The 13,853-nt window shown below is 49.4% G+C and overlaps 5 protein-coding genes across 5 annotated transcripts; 3 read left to right on the top strand and 2 right to left on the bottom strand.

The window, feature by feature from the left end:
- Positions 1 to 237: 237 nt before the first annotated feature.
- On the top strand, positions 238 to 2,486 carry BU24DRAFT_389107 (acetamidase). Its single transcript, XM_033525030.1, has 6 exons — positions 238 to 620; positions 703 to 1,518; positions 1,566 to 1,707; positions 1,754 to 1,819; positions 1,869 to 2,057; positions 2,109 to 2,486. Exons 1-6 carry the CDS (start codon positions 351 to 353, stop codon positions 2,252 to 2,254), a joined length of 1,629 nt encoding a protein of 542 aa, XP_033386002.1. The 5' UTR covers positions 238 to 350; the 3' UTR covers positions 2,255 to 2,486.
- A 1,062-nt stretch (positions 2,487 to 3,548) lies between these two features.
- On the top strand, positions 3,549 to 5,614 carry BU24DRAFT_389105 (MFS general substrate transporter; the record flags this gene model as incomplete). The annotated part of the gene is made up of 3 exons (XM_033525029.1): positions 3,549 to 3,833; positions 3,882 to 3,952; positions 4,000 to 5,614. 3 exons carry the CDS (start codon positions 3,549 to 3,551, stop codon positions 5,612 to 5,614), a joined length of 1,971 nt encoding a protein of 656 aa, XP_033386001.1.
- Positions 5,615 to 6,058: 444 nt separating this feature from the next.
- On the bottom strand, positions 6,059 to 7,596 carry BU24DRAFT_344222 (Metallo-dependent phosphatase; the record flags this gene model as incomplete). Its single annotated transcript, XM_033523394.1, has 4 exons — positions 6,059 to 6,359; positions 6,419 to 7,062; positions 7,123 to 7,277; positions 7,437 to 7,596. The coding sequence occupies 4 exons, from the start codon at positions 7,594 to 7,596 to the stop codon at positions 6,059 to 6,061; spliced, it is 1,260 nt and encodes a 419-aa protein (XP_033386000.1).
- A 744-nt stretch (positions 7,597 to 8,340) lies between these two features.
- Positions 8,341 to 10,035, top strand: BU24DRAFT_490786 (uncharacterized protein). Its single transcript, XM_033533738.1, has 2 exons — positions 8,341 to 8,594; positions 8,669 to 10,035. Exons 1-2 carry the CDS (start codon positions 8,382 to 8,384, stop codon positions 9,884 to 9,886), a joined length of 1,431 nt encoding a protein of 476 aa, XP_033385999.1. The 5' UTR covers positions 8,341 to 8,381; the 3' UTR covers positions 9,887 to 10,035.
- On the bottom strand, positions 9,896 to 13,362 carry BU24DRAFT_420702 (Thg1-domain-containing protein). The gene is made up of 7 exons (XM_033527543.1): positions 12,961 to 13,362; positions 12,775 to 12,864; positions 12,403 to 12,534; positions 12,175 to 12,219; positions 11,876 to 12,048; positions 11,619 to 11,812; positions 9,896 to 11,569 (listed from the first exon to the last, which is right to left on the bottom strand). The coding sequence occupies exons 1-7, from the start codon at positions 12,972 to 12,974 to the stop codon at positions 10,178 to 10,180; spliced, it is 2,040 nt and encodes a 679-aa protein (XP_033385998.1). The 5' UTR covers positions 12,975 to 13,362; the 3' UTR covers positions 9,896 to 10,177.
- Between the last annotated feature and the right edge of the window lie 491 nt (positions 13,363 to 13,853).

The raw sequence follows: 13,853 nt of genomic DNA, 5'->3' as shown, positions 1-13,853 counted from the left end.
GCGCATTCGTAAGAATGGAACATGTCAATAGTGTGGTGGATTCACAAATCAGTCGGCTGAACCTGTGGATATACTATATACCTATACAGGAGCTATATAAATACATGTTTCTATAGTTGTTTACCAGTAGATACCGTATCAATGTGGTGGTAGTGTCGGAGTACCGCGTGTGCGGTGTCGGGGAGGCAGTAAGCCGAACATCAAATGACATATGACCACCAATTCCTTTGCTGTGATCCTCTTTATCTGTTCACTATCATCTGTACACATTTATTCACAAACACGTACCTATAATATCGTTTTCGGATAGTATAGTATCGCACCGTATAATTATCATAACATCACTCAACATGACCTGGCAGGAAATTGCCCAATCGAAACAAGAGCGGACCATTTCCGCAATCCCTTCGGAATGGATCATCCCCAACAATCTCAAACCACAAGACTCACATCTCGACGTCACTTCATTCCCCCGTGAGTCGGGCTGGTTCACACAGGAAGAATTGGATATTACAGAATCTGATGCCACGTCTATTCTTGCCAACATTAAGAGCAAGTCATGGTCGGCCGAAGCTGTCACTCGGGCCTTTTGCAAGCGTGCTGCTGCTGCGCATCAATTGGTACGTCGAGTCTAGTTATACCCTTACAATGCTCTCAAGTGTATGCGAAATGGACTGAGTTTACTGATCAATGAGATAATAGACCAACTGTTTGACCGAAATATTCTTCACTGATGCCATCAGGGCAGCAAAGTCCCTCGATGAACACTATTCAAAGACGGGTCAGGTTACGGGGCCTCTTCACGGCCTCCCGATATCTCTCAAAGACAACTTCAACGTCGCCGGACATGATAGTACGGTCGGATTTACCTCCTTGGTCAACAAACCATTACCTTACAATTCCACATTGGTGGATTTGTTAGAAAAGGCTGGTGCTGTGAGGTACTGCAAGACAAACGTACCAACTGCCATGATGATCGCCGAATCCGTGAACAATACTTTTGGCAGAACAGTGAACCCTCAAAATCGAAACCTTACCTCTGGTGGCTCCTCTGGCGGTGAATCTGCATTGATCGCGTTCAAGGGCAGCCCCCTAGGAGTGGGTACCGATATTGGAGGAAGCTTGAGAATCCCCGCGGCATGCACCGGAATCTTTACTCTACGTCCTAGCTTTGGCCGATTCACAACACAACGCTGCACATCTGGCCTTGCTGGACAAGAGGCTGTCAATAGTGTTAATGGACCTATGGCAAGAACATTGGACGACATGATTCTCTTCGCTAAGACTGTAGTTGACGCCCAACCCTGGCTCGTGGATCCAAAATGCCTGCCTATCCCATGGCGAACCGTTGAACCGAAACCAAAACTCAAGATTGCTGTATTATGGCACGATGGAATCGTCGCGCCTACTCCTCCTGTAGCCCGTGCGCTTCGGGAAACGGTAGACAAATTAAAACAAGCAGGTCATGAGATCGTGGAGTGGCAACCTAATCTTCATCCCAAGGCATTGGATCTTTTAGTATGTCCACCCGCGCCATCAACTGGTTTTTCTAATGAGTGCTGTAGAAACGTATGTTCATTGCGGACGGTGGCAAGAGCGTGAAGGCGCTGCTTGCTCCAACTGGTGAGCCAATCCGACCCGAAATGGCTATGTATGAAACAGCAGAAGAGCTGGGCACCTTCGGGATGTGGAAGCTTCATCTAGAACGTACGTTGCATTGCCTTATCTTTGGGGCCTCTGCTAACATAAAAAGGGTCTGATTTGCAGAGGCAGTATCTCGAGCAGTGGACGTCATATGATGCTTTAGACGCAATTCTATGTAAGTACCAATCTAAAGTTAATGAATCATTTGTGCTTACATTTCATAGGCCCTACTACGCCATATGCAACTGTGAAGCATGGTGACTTCAAGTACGTGGGATACACTGGCGTTTATAATGTCGTTGATTATTCCGCTGTGTCTTTCCCTTGCAATGTAACAGCCGACCAAGAGAAGGACCAATCCGCTGTCCAAGATCAGCCACTGAGCGACTTGGACAAAGAGACACGACAAGACTGTAAGAATTATACTACTTATGTGTTGAGAAAGCAACTGAGGTTTTTTCTAGATCAACCCGCCCTTGTGCATGGCATGCCTGTCAGCCTACAGCTAGTGGCTAGACGACTCGAAGAAGAAAAGCTTCTTGCAATGACCAAAACAGTGCTGCAAGCGATACATGGGAACGACTCTGCAACTGTCAAATCAGCATTGTAGGCATAGATTCAGTCATTGCATACCTGTTGAATATTGGTGGATTCCATAGTTTGTTGAGCTTACTGGGCTCATATAGATAATTCGCAATGGACATTGGAGTCGCAACTTCCGCAGTTTTCAATGGTTGCCTAGGTTTATGCGACGTGAGGTAGATGAAGCAACCGCATCGCTCTTAACTCTCTTTTTCCCTACCGCTTATATAGATCTTGTATTCACTCATCCTAGTCTTGGGCAACACACTCTGACCTCGAACCTTTGCGCTGCTCTTAACTTTGGTCTTTTCTTCTTGTTCCTACTCCTATTCTTACGGTTACCATAGGCTCTGATCTTTACTACTGTCGCAATTCCGTAGCCTTCAAAAGTCGGTCGGATGTCCTAGATGCTTCTCCACTCTACTCAGTAGCCAAATCGCGTCGCTCGAGAGGATACCGAGCGATTAACTGCAAGGGTAATAGCCGCCCCAAAACTGTAACGGGTACTGTATCGATGAGACTCTCGAACTGGTCTTCTCCAATAGTGTACCGACGTATCAATGGAAAGATCATTCGGACATGTCGACAGTAGCCCGAAGAATGGAGGAGTCGGGCCTGGTGCGACCGCTAAGGCATCACCTGAAAGACCCATCAAGAAGCTCCCTTGGCTAGAAAAGAGACCGCCAACCACCACTTCCACGAATGTCACCGTCGTCCGGTCCGAACACAGCTCGTCGGTCCAGGAGAGTACACGACGTGATCAGATCCAAGACACAAGGAAAGGGAGGAAGCTGAGCACTATAATTGAGCAAATGGAAAAGAATGGGCAGGATGCAGTCAACATCGCAGACTCTACAATGGATCAAGAACACATTGGGGGGATGTACTGCATCATAGAAGATGCCCTGGATGCCATTCGTCGTACATCTGCTGTACCAGTACGGCCGTGTTCGCCTCTTGAGGTCTCCACCTCACCCGAGTGCTCCGACTGCTCTTCTTGCACATCTCCAACTTATGCCACCCCGCCGCAATGCATTGCTGAAATTAAGCATAAGCGGCAAGAAATCAATGTTCAGGGCACGGGATTAAAACCTCATCCAATTGGAACACCGCCGCAAGCTATAGATTGGGCGTACATAAAAGAGGGTGAGATGCCTTACCTCTGTTCTTCCTCGACTTCGTCCATCAGTGGAGGATCTGCACACAGCACGGACAGTGAGCTGCTACCGAAACCTCCTAATATGCACTCTGTTCATCATGAAAAAAGCATTCGTCCTAGTGGTTGGATACTTCACCGTCTGAGATCCAATGAACGTCCAACAATGCGCAAGCATCTTCACTGGCCAGACAAGACTGGACCACTCTTCTGCGAATGTCATTGCAAGTGTTTCAGAGCTTGGGCTAGTAGGAACTCCGATACTTTAACTCCGGCTCATCATTGCTACGTAAAAGTCCCGTATGAACAGCATGTGCAAGGTCACAAAGGAATATGCCTTCATGGAGTACCTCAGCAGGTTGCAAGGAACTGGAAACCTAGCCGGAAGAGAATTACTGCTACTATCGCATGTATGAATACTTCTCTAATTGGCATTCTAGTTGGGATATATGTAAGCATTTTGCATTTGACTTTTCTCCCAAGGTTGACGTAAGTTTAGGCAGGCGAAGTGCCACGAATTCAGTACGTTCTTGCTGATGAGGCTCATCATGCGCTTATTGGAAACGTCGCGTAAGACAGATTTTCTAATTGACTCGAACAATCACTTATCTCTACAGGCTGTATCTAGGCTTGGCTTTATCTACGTTCACATTTTGGCCATTGCCACTCCTTCATGGGCGAAAACCATATGTTCTAACAGCAATGGCTCTAGCATTGCCATTGCAATTTCCCCAAGCAATGGTTCTCAGCACGAAACGTTCACCAAAGTACGCTGGCTTTCGCGCGAGCCTACTCCTCAGCCGAGGGATTTCTGGTCTTGTCTTAGGCTTTGCAAATGCAAACTTCGTGACTGTGCTATTGGACCTATTTGGGGCGTCATTACAATCTAAACATCCTCACCAGGAAGTTCCGAATGCAGCCGATCTTCGAAAACACGGTGGTGGGTTAGGCCTTTGGCTTGGTATCTGGTCATGGTGTTGGATCGGGACACTTGCCATTGGTTTCCAAATCGGCGCCAGTATAATCCAAAATCATACACCAGATCGGGGCTTCTACGTCACTATAATCATAAACGCCCTGGCTCTAGTGCTGAATATCCTTGCCTCTGAAACTCGTCGTTCGAAGAATCGAAGATCAGTGGTTGAAGTGTACGACAGACGTTACAATATCTTGACTCGGTGCGTGGTACGTGGCGAGGTTAGACTTCACCTAAGTACACGAGGTCCCAGGCATTTTATTGACGAATTGTATGCGGGTATGAGACTCAGCTTCATGATGTGCTGTCAGAAGGGGTTCTTTATCCTCGCCATCTACCTCGGTTGGATATATGGCCAGATCATCCTTGTCATTATGCTCCTTGGGGCGCTGTTGTCGCGCGAATATAAATGGAAACCTCACCAAATCGGATTCGGGGTCATGTCAGTTGCTATTGGAGCATTGCTTGCGATACCTCTTACCAAAGCCAACGTCTTCAACGGAAAGCGGGCAAGTCTACTCCTAACCAGTCGAAAACTGCTAGGGAACCAAGTTACGTGGACTTCACATTCTGTCCGCCGCGCTTTTTTCATTGCATTACTTCCGATCTTGGGTCTTGGATTCAGTGTTTCTTGCGGAGGACCAACAACGCCATTTGTGATTCCAATCTTGTTTGCTGGAGCAATCGGTTTCGCAAGTGTTCTGGCCGTCGCAGAATGTTATGGGCTTATCATGGAGACCTTTGACGTTTGCGATCTTCCACTAGGAATGCAAATACCACATCTGATGAAGTCACACTCATCGACTACGCAAGACGGCAACCGGCAATCAGCCTACTCCTCATTCCCTCGAGTGACGGCTGGGATATTTGTCTCACAAACGTTCGCCTTCGTGGGTGCCGCCGTCGCGACAGCAGTCGGTGGAATCCTTTCGCGACGTATTAGTACACAACTCTGCACTGGTATAATGGCAGGAATCCTCCTTCTCCTCACTATCTTCCTCATAGCTGTGCTCTGGCGCTTCAGAGATGTCCGGGTCATTTCGAGCCATACGTCCAAAGCGAAGAGCGAGACTACGTTTTCGCAGACCACGACTATGGCTCACAATGGTTGGGAGGACGTGATGAGCGGCAGCCCCCCTCGACGAATACGGAGGATGAATATTCTGGAAATGGGGGCACTCTCTCGGTGGACTGAGATTCGACGGTTAAATTATCTGATCAGGCCGAAGGAGGAGAAGAGGAGGTGGGTTGGTTGAGTGTTGACACCATCCAGGAATACGGAATTGTTATCCTAGATCAGAGCTCCATACAGTGAGAACCCGACATTCCTAATTGATTTTGGAAGACTTCAAAACGTGCCAATCAGTTGTCCTTCTTCATTCTCTCGTATTCTTGCGGAAGTATAATTGACAAGAGTAAAAACGAAGCTCGACAGATTATAATTCGATTTTCTATCGTTCATGGATGCTAAATATTCCTACAATGCGTCGAATAGAGGTCTCTGCTCTAATGGTATTTAGAAAGAAAAACTATGCTTACAACGGACTGCCAAAAGAGAAGCTTACTCGCAGTCAATACCCGTGAGTGGAAATCTCTGCATGTAGCGATACGGAAGAAGTCAGGGTTTTAGTCTCTGACATAGTGGTTGTGGTTGTTACGTATTCAGTGACGGTGTTCCATGGTTTGATGCCACACGTCTGCTAGACGTTGGCAGGCGCTGGGAGTTGAGGTTCATTTCCTAAGCTATTCGCGACAGCTGGAGGATACGCGTCTTGACCGTACGATGAATTGAGCATTACGTGCCCTGAGATGCTTCCGTCTTCTAGCCGGATCCAGGTATCTACGTCGTACGCCTTCTGTGCAAGGTGCGTTTCGTCGATGACGATCTGGCGAGCGCCACGGGCCCACTGCTTGCCGTAGCCTCCATAACCTGTGTGGCGGCCGAAGCATAGATCGATGCCGTCTTTGTTGACGCTTTCTTCAGGTCTCCATTTCATGCACCTATGTTTGATGTCAGCGCTGTCTAGACGAGGAATGATCTGTTCCAAAATAGTACTCACCAGTCCACGCCGTGATCGTGGCCCGAGAACACAGCCATCAGCCCCTCCGTCTTCGCCAATTCTGCCACGAAAGCCGAATCTTTGCCGTTGTAAGTACACTCGCCAGTGGGCTTGCAGTCATTGGCCTGGTGTCCGATTGCTTCCTCGTCAAGTCCTGGGCGCGTGGATCCAGCGCCTGCACCCTGTTCTTGCAATTTTCGCGCAGTTTGAATGGGGATGTGGACGAAGGCGAGACTGGGGATGACTCGATTGAACCTCCTGAAGGCCTCCTTCTCCAGTCGAAACCAATCCACCACCTTCCTGTCAACAAAGTCTTCAATCCCTATGTCTTTGCCGTCTGGACCGGCTTGCTGAAATTTGTTTCCAGACCGGCTGTCGAAAAACCAAAGTAGCATAGAGATTTGGGGATTGCCTCCACCAGAAGATGCATAGATGGGAATGAAATAGTTGGATGTGCCGACCGCTTCGTCAGGACCCTGGACCATGGCGCTCGTCCAGGAAAGCTGTTTCCCTTCGCCGATGTTGCCTGCTATCTTTTCTTGCTTGAGTAATTCAGGGGGCGATGTGTTCCTCGTCCTGTCATGATTGCCATATGTTGATGCCCACGGCAACTTCCGCTTCACGAACGGTTCCACAATACGATTCTTCAAGTTGAACTAAGTATTAGAATTCGCGAAAGACCATTTGGATGGGCGATTACTCACAACGTAGGCTGTATAATTATTGTTGGTAAGAGCCTCGCCGCTGAGAAGATCACCATTTAGTACGACAAGATTGGTCTGTTCTTTGTCAAGCACATTGTTCATGACAGTGAGTGTTTTCTGGTCGTTCTCCATCAGGGCAGGATCACCCCATGCCTCTGGTGATCAGTTAGTGACAACGCCTTCACATTCGAAAACATAGGCCTATTCGTAAACATGTGATGTGAGAAATGGTCATGAATCAACAGATCAGACTCGAGACGCATAAATCATTTTCAAGGAAACAGGAATCCTAATCGCTATCACGGATAACTTACCTTCTCCAAAATGCAGGTCTTCAAATATCGTGATTTTGAACTTTTGGTTCGGACCGAACCGGAGCCCTGGTGAATCGAACAGAGACCCCTGTCCCCATTCCAATATGGGGGATGCTCCAGCTGCTGTCGTCAACAGCCATATCAGTTTTTCTCGCTTCATTACCATGGTGAAAAACGTGCCGAGTAGGAAAGACAGTATCAAAAAACTGCGCCGGCGAAGAGAGAGTTTTTGAAAAGATTGAAAAACGAAAGTAAACATGGAGCCATGTTCAGAATGATATAGCGACGTGGAAGAGGGCGTAAGGAAACGACGACTGGCCAGATGGTCATACGCCATTTTTGTTTAGGAGGAACGAACACGATTATTGTAGGCGCAGTAATTAAAGTAAGGTAGGTTGTTACAAGATACGATAGAGTACATCAATTGACAATCAGGGTTCATCGCAGCCATTAGGCCGCTGACGAGCAGGGTGTTACGCATACATGGGACCTTAGAGTACAGAGGATGGCGTTGATGTTTGGCGATGTATGAGAGATGCTCAACAGAATGCAATGGTGTTGTTGTCTTACTGGCTCTCAGCCTAGGGGGAGCCGGAAATAGCCCGGGGAGGGCTCATAAGGTTATTTGACTGACTACAGGGACATGATAGAGGGCAGAATAACAAAACATTAAAAATATTTCTTAAGTCTTCGCAAGATTTCTATAATATTTGTATACTAAATAATATAATATTATTTTGTACTAGATACAGAGGTGTTTAGGTGGTGATTGTAACAATAGTAGACTGAGAGACTGGACCATATCGTTCTCATTTGGGCTAGACCAGGGAAGGATGCCAAGATTTCGGACATTAGTGTGAAATACCCACCAAAATTTCTAGGTCCCGCCCGTGTAGTGTTTCTCTGACAAGAAAACCTTCGCTGCCGAATCAGTCTCAATTTTCGATGAACGCCGACGCATACCTGAAGAAATACGGCTGGAGAGGCACTGGGCACTCTCTGGATCGCACGGATCGTGGCATCACAAAACCCTTATTGATCTCCCACAAGCAGGACCAGTTGGGTCTGGGGAAGCAGAAGGCCGCTCACAGCGTATCTGATCAGTGGTGGATGCGAGCATTTGACGAGAGTCTGCAGAACATTGGCACCGGCAAAGAGGTATGCAATCGCCCTCTATTCCAATGGGATTCCTCTACTTCGATCCCTTGAGCAGGATCTAACATCACTACCAGAGCACCCTAAACCAAGTGCGCAAAGTGGGCATCAGTCGAGGCGGACTATACAGTTTCTTCGTGAAGGGAGAAGGCTTGACAGGCACCATCGAGGACCCGAATTCCGCTGCCGAATCCTCCCAATCTGCTTCATCTGCGTCGCAGTCCGGAGCAAGCACACCAGCTACCTCCGCCTCCGAGTCCGCAGCAGCAGCAGCAGCAGCCAGCGACAGCTCCTCCGACTCCGAGTCATCCTCCGACAGCGAGAGCGACGTCGCTCCGGAACCCCCCGTAAAGAGCTCCAAAAAGCGCAAGCGAGCGCAGAAGGAAGAGTCCGACGATGTGGAGAAGAGGCAGAGATTAGAAAAGCCAAAGGATGGCGGCGACGTAGAGGCGACGGAGGCGACGGGTGTAGAACGCTTCGCTAGTGGAGGACAACGAACAAAAATCCATGCCGTAGTCAAGCGCATCAACCGTGAGATGAAGGCGAAGATAAAGGCCCGGGCGAAAGCAGGCGAGTTCGAGGACGTCCCGTCCGCCAAATCAGGCAGGCCGAAGAAGGTCAAGATGGAACAGCAGACACGAAAGCGCGAAGCGCAGAAGTTGCTGAAGAAAGAAATGATCGCGGACGCTATGCTCAGGGGCGACCTGCCGACACTCAAGAAGTATAGATCGCGAGAGGACGCCTTGAAAAGCTGCGAACGGGACCTCAAGTTGATCCTGAAGGCTGGGAAACTAAAGGACAAGGGGAAGAAGAACAAGGACAAGAAAGCTAGCGGTCCTAAGCAAACCCAGACGTTGGAGAAAAGCGACGACACCGCCGCCTCGGCCAAGATCGCCAAATTGTCTGAGAAGGAAAGAGCGCAATACGAAGAGCGTGCTGCGAAGAAGGGCCAAACACTCGAGCAATACGTCCTCCGTCGGATCCAGAAGAAAGAGGAGCAGCGTTCAGGCTCGACCTCAAGCGCAGGCTCAGGTACCGACCAACCCGCCGCAAAGCCCGAAACCGGCGCTCTATTCTTCACCGACCTCGAGGGCGACGCCAACATCCTGTCTAAACTCCAACCAGGAAATTCAAAGCACCAATCGTTCAAGGAGAAACGACAGAGCACAGTAGAGAAGCGAGTGTCCAAGCGCGGCGACACGTCGGAGGCGAAAGAGAAGAAGTCGAAGGGGAAGGATGTCGAGCGCAAGAAGTGGCTGCAGGAGCTAGCATTGAGCGGCGAGACAGCTATCTAGACATTTCTCCTCATCATGTTTGCACAAATCTACGAGACACATTCAAGCATTTCCGTTCTTTCTTTGTCAAGCATAGCGTCACATGGTAGATAGCTAGATCCACGAGGTATCGTCTCTGCAATACCCATCCTAGAAATACAACACAACATTTTCCAAACTGCAATCCCGGAGAGCGCGCCATCATCTATCATTAATCACGTCTCATCCCCTTCAAAAAAGAAAGAACCCAGAAATGTGAAAACAAAACGCCATCACCCCTTCCAATGCAACCCTATCCCCTTAACCTACTTCTCACAGCCCCGCCTTCCCCGTCAATATCCAAGGCCTCCTAATCCAAAATTCATCCTTGATAACATCAACATGCTCAATCACGATCCTCGCCTTCGTCCTCTTCTTCCTCTCCTTCTCCCGCTGCGTGCGGCTGGGTTCTTTCGTCGCGGCCGCCCACCCGCCTTCTTCCTCCGGCACTTTCGCCTTGGCTTTCGCCTTGGCTTTCGCTTTCCCGCTGTTGGGTTTGCTCGCCCCAGCGGGTGATGAAGAGGATGGGGGTGGCTGTTGTTGCGGCTGCGAGGGGGGTGGAGGGGATGCGCTGAAGGACTTCTTGGTTTTGATGTTCGATAATGCGGGAGGGGATGGTAGTCTTGACGTCGAGGCTGTTGTTGTCGTCGCTGTGGGCGGTGCCGAACGTAGTCGCGGGTGCGACCTCGCGCGCTGCTGGAGGTCTGGTCTCGCGCCCGTCGATGTCTGCTCTGGTGGTGGTGGTGGTGGTGGTGGTGGTGGTGTATCTTGCACTCCGAGTCTTGATCCCGGGCGGCTGGCTGGGTTGGCAGGGGTGAGGCTGTCGAGGCGGAGTTCGCCGGCCATGACTTTGTTGCGCAGGTCGATTATGTCGTCTCCTCCGCTTGGGGGGATGGGAAGCTCTTTCATGGTGGAGAGGTTTTTGTCCTTTTCGGATGATGGTGCGTGGTGGTGGTGGTTGAAGAGGGCAGATTTCTGGGAGGATGGTAGGGAGAGCTTGCGGGTTCGGTTGTCGATTGGTATCGAGGAGATGCGGAGGGGGATGATGGGGGGTTTGGCGGTGTAGTCGATCATGCTGAGGCTTGGGGAGCGGTGTTTGAGCCTGGGAGGATCTGCAGATGGGACTGGCCGCGAGGAGGTTGCGATTGGTTTGGAGGAGTTGGATATCGAGCGTTCTGAGAGGACATCTGGGATTTGTATCTGTGGGGAGGGCTGTGGGCTGGTGTTTGTGTGCGCCACGGAGTTGGGAGGGTTCAGAAAAGGGGGTGGTTTGGTGCTGGGCTTCAATGTTGGAGGAGGTAGTGGTAGAGGTGTCAATTGAGGGAGTGGTGACTTCACTGTCGAGTTTGAGTGCGAATGACCGCCGTTGGTAGGCATAGTTGCTGTCTCCGTGGTGGGTGGCGCGAAAGGATTGGAGAATGCAGGAATAGACAGTGACTGTGGAGATGGTGGAGGAGACGGTGTTGTTGATGTCGACAAGAAGGTTGGTCCTCGTATGGTAGAGTCTGACAATGGTGATGCTCGAAGATCCGGGACTGGACGCTCAATTGGCTGGGACATAGGTCGTCTTATAGTTCTCTGTGGACGCGGATGTGAAAGTGGTGGTGATGTAGTACTCTCTTCAGCTACGCTCGGGGCAGGTACTTGTGCTGGAGCTTCGAAGAACTAAGCTTTGTGAGCAGGCGTATACGATTAAACATCTGGGCGAGCTTACGTCTCGATATAATACGCTCCCTTTCCTGAATATCTCAGGTTCGTTGTTGTAATTGATACCGAAGCGAGAGAAGAGAATCTCGTTTTTATCCGATGACACGGTGCCTTTGAGCAATTCTTCTGCTTCTCTTGCTTGCATATTACCTTTATTCACAAGAGCCCAGAAAGTGGTATTATAAAGGTTGTTGATGTGACCTAGTTCTAGTCAGCACGATACTCACGGACGTGGTGTTTGCTAAGGTTATAAAATTGTCTTACAATCCACCTGACGCCAACTCATATAGTCTCTCAAATACTGGTCACTTGGATAGCATACACAGCGTCCATCAAACGATGGTAGAGGCGGCGCGAGTGGGGAATCTGGAAAACAGGTAGACCAGAGGAAGGTATAATTAGCTGTGAAGGTTGACACAATGGTGGTCATCAGCTTGCTAAAAGTAGAGTCAGCATGGTCCCGCAACCCCGAGGTGTTCGAGGACAGTCGTACAAGGCGGACAAAAGCTGAGGCAAACGAGCAGGCAAATGGGGCGTGGAAATGGAAATAAAGGTGTGCTTACCTCGCCCTCCGCTCGAACAGGGTACAATTCTTATGAAAGACAAAACTGTGTAACGCAGATCAGTTTCCTCGATACCAATCATTGTTTAATTTCACGTGCTCACAGCTGCTCCATCCTATATCTGCCGCATTATGATGGCCATTTATCAAATGATACATGGTGCATTGTCGGAGAGGGCAGTATTGGATATGCAGCAACAGCTGTGCATGTGAAGGAGCTAAGACATACCTGAATTCATCGCTATCTCCATAAGCAAGGACAATATCGGGCAAGTCCTTCATGACAGCCTCGGCGGCTGCATTCATGAGATCGAGCGCCCTTCGGTCGTTGGGCTTCTCGAATTGGTACCGGGTGGTGAACCTGTGCAACGAGCCATTTGCATCAGTACATGCTGCAAAGTTTGGAAAGAACGCATGTTCGCTTCTCGAAACATGGGGTGTGGCATGGATAAATTCCCAAGACCGAGACCCTATATGCAGCCATGCGATCGTCCCAGTCCCTCAAAAATAGGAGGCAAACATCGACGTGCGACCAGGCTGGGAAGACAGGAGACAAGAATAGGAAAGGCAGACGATACGAAAGGGCGATGCTGAGACGTACTTTGTGAACCCTCTACCATCGATGCGCACCACTATCCATGTCCCTGGCAGTAGTCTGTCCGTCTCCTCAAAGTCCCGAACATATTCATATCTAACGTTGTGAAGACGTTAGTCGATAGCTATTTTTCACCTCGACAAACATCTGCTCGAGTCTCGCAAGCTGCGAGTCTTTGTGTGGATATCTTACTTTGAATTGGCCATGATGATGGTCTAGCCTCCTCTTGTGGTTACCGCTCTAGGAAGTGCTCTGTATCTAGGGGCATGCCTATTCGCGGAGTCACGACTGTTGCTTGATTGCTTGTCGAGGAAGCTTGTTTGATGTGTCACTCGCTAGACTGCGAGAGGACCAGAAAGCTGCCTGTATGTGTGTGCTCTGGGAGTCACGTTTGGGGGAAGGGGATTGCAGGATTTTTGGGGGCTTTTGCGAATCTGGGGTTTGGGTTATTTTGGGGGAGAAAGAAAATAATAGTGACGAGGGGTGGAAGTAGTACGAGTAGTGTGACTCTGTAGTGTGTAAGAATAACTACCTAGGTGACTAGGTAAATGTATGAGGTAGAGTAGACGATGGGAGGGGCGGAACCAGAGAGAGTCAGACAAGTTGTTGTGCCCAAAGAACGAAAAAGAAAAAGGCCAGGCCAACTCAGGCACTATAATACCTCGTCACCTCGTAGCCTCGTACCCTTCAACTGCATGCCAGCCATGCAGCAATTGCTTATGCTCGTCGCCTACACTACGCAATTATCAACCCACGTTGCAATGTCAAAACACTCGGGCTTTCAGCATTCGCCAGTAAATCCCGGTCTCTCAGCATCTATTGTAAGTATTTATTTTCCTCATTCCCATTGGCCCTAGTGCCATGAGGTGGATGCACACAACACGCGCATGCATCCCTACAGCTTACTGCATGTGCCAGCCTTACTCTGTAAATGGTCTCAATTCAATTGTATTCAGCGCCATCTAGGTGCGCCACCGAACCACTCAATTTGTGCGCGCGTGCTACAGGATTACGATCAATGTACTGTGTATACATATCATCCGGGGGCCTTAACTTGTCAGGACCCCCCCTCGCGTCTGTGTAGC

The sequence above is a fragment of the Aaosphaeria arxii genome (assembly GCF_010015735.1).
Source record: "Aaosphaeria arxii CBS 175.79 unplaced genomic scaffold BU24scaffold_3, whole genome shotgun sequence".
In the NCBI taxonomy this organism is placed as follows: Eukaryota; Fungi; Ascomycota; class Dothideomycetes; order Pleosporales; genus Aaosphaeria; species Aaosphaeria arxii.
Note: the sequence above shows the minus strand (reverse complement) of the source record. Positions and strands in the feature narration are given on the sequence as shown.

Excerpts from the sequence above, each read along its gene's own strand:
- BU24DRAFT_490786 (XM_033533738.1), top strand. The coding sequence starts at position 8,382 with ATGAACGCCGACGCATACCTGAAGAAATACGGCTGGAGAGGCACTGGG. Across the intron at positions 8,595-8,668 it reads ACATTGGCACCGGCAAAGAG|AGCACCCTAAACCAAGTGCG; the intron begins GTATGCAATCGC and ends CATCACTACCAG.
- BU24DRAFT_389107 (XM_033525030.1), top strand. The coding sequence starts at position 351 with ATGACCTGGCAGGAAATTGCCCAATCGAAACAAGAGCGGACCATTTCC. Across the intron at positions 621-702 it reads CTGCTGCTGCGCATCAATTG|ACCAACTGTTTGACCGAAAT; the intron begins GTACGTCGAGTC and ends ATGAGATAATAG. Across the intron at positions 2,058-2,108 it reads CAAAGAGACACGACAAGACT|ATCAACCCGCCCTTGTGCAT; the intron begins GTAAGAATTATA and ends GGTTTTTTCTAG.
- BU24DRAFT_420702 (XM_033527543.1), bottom strand. Across the intron at positions 12,535-12,774 it reads GATGGTAGAGGGTTCACAAA|GTTCACCACCCGGTACCAAT; the intron begins GTACGTCTCAGC and ends CTCGTTGCACAG. Across the intron at positions 12,049-12,174 it reads CTGTTCGAGCGGAGGGCGAG|CAAGCTGATGACCACCATTG; the intron begins GTAAGCACACCT and ends CTCTACTTTTAG.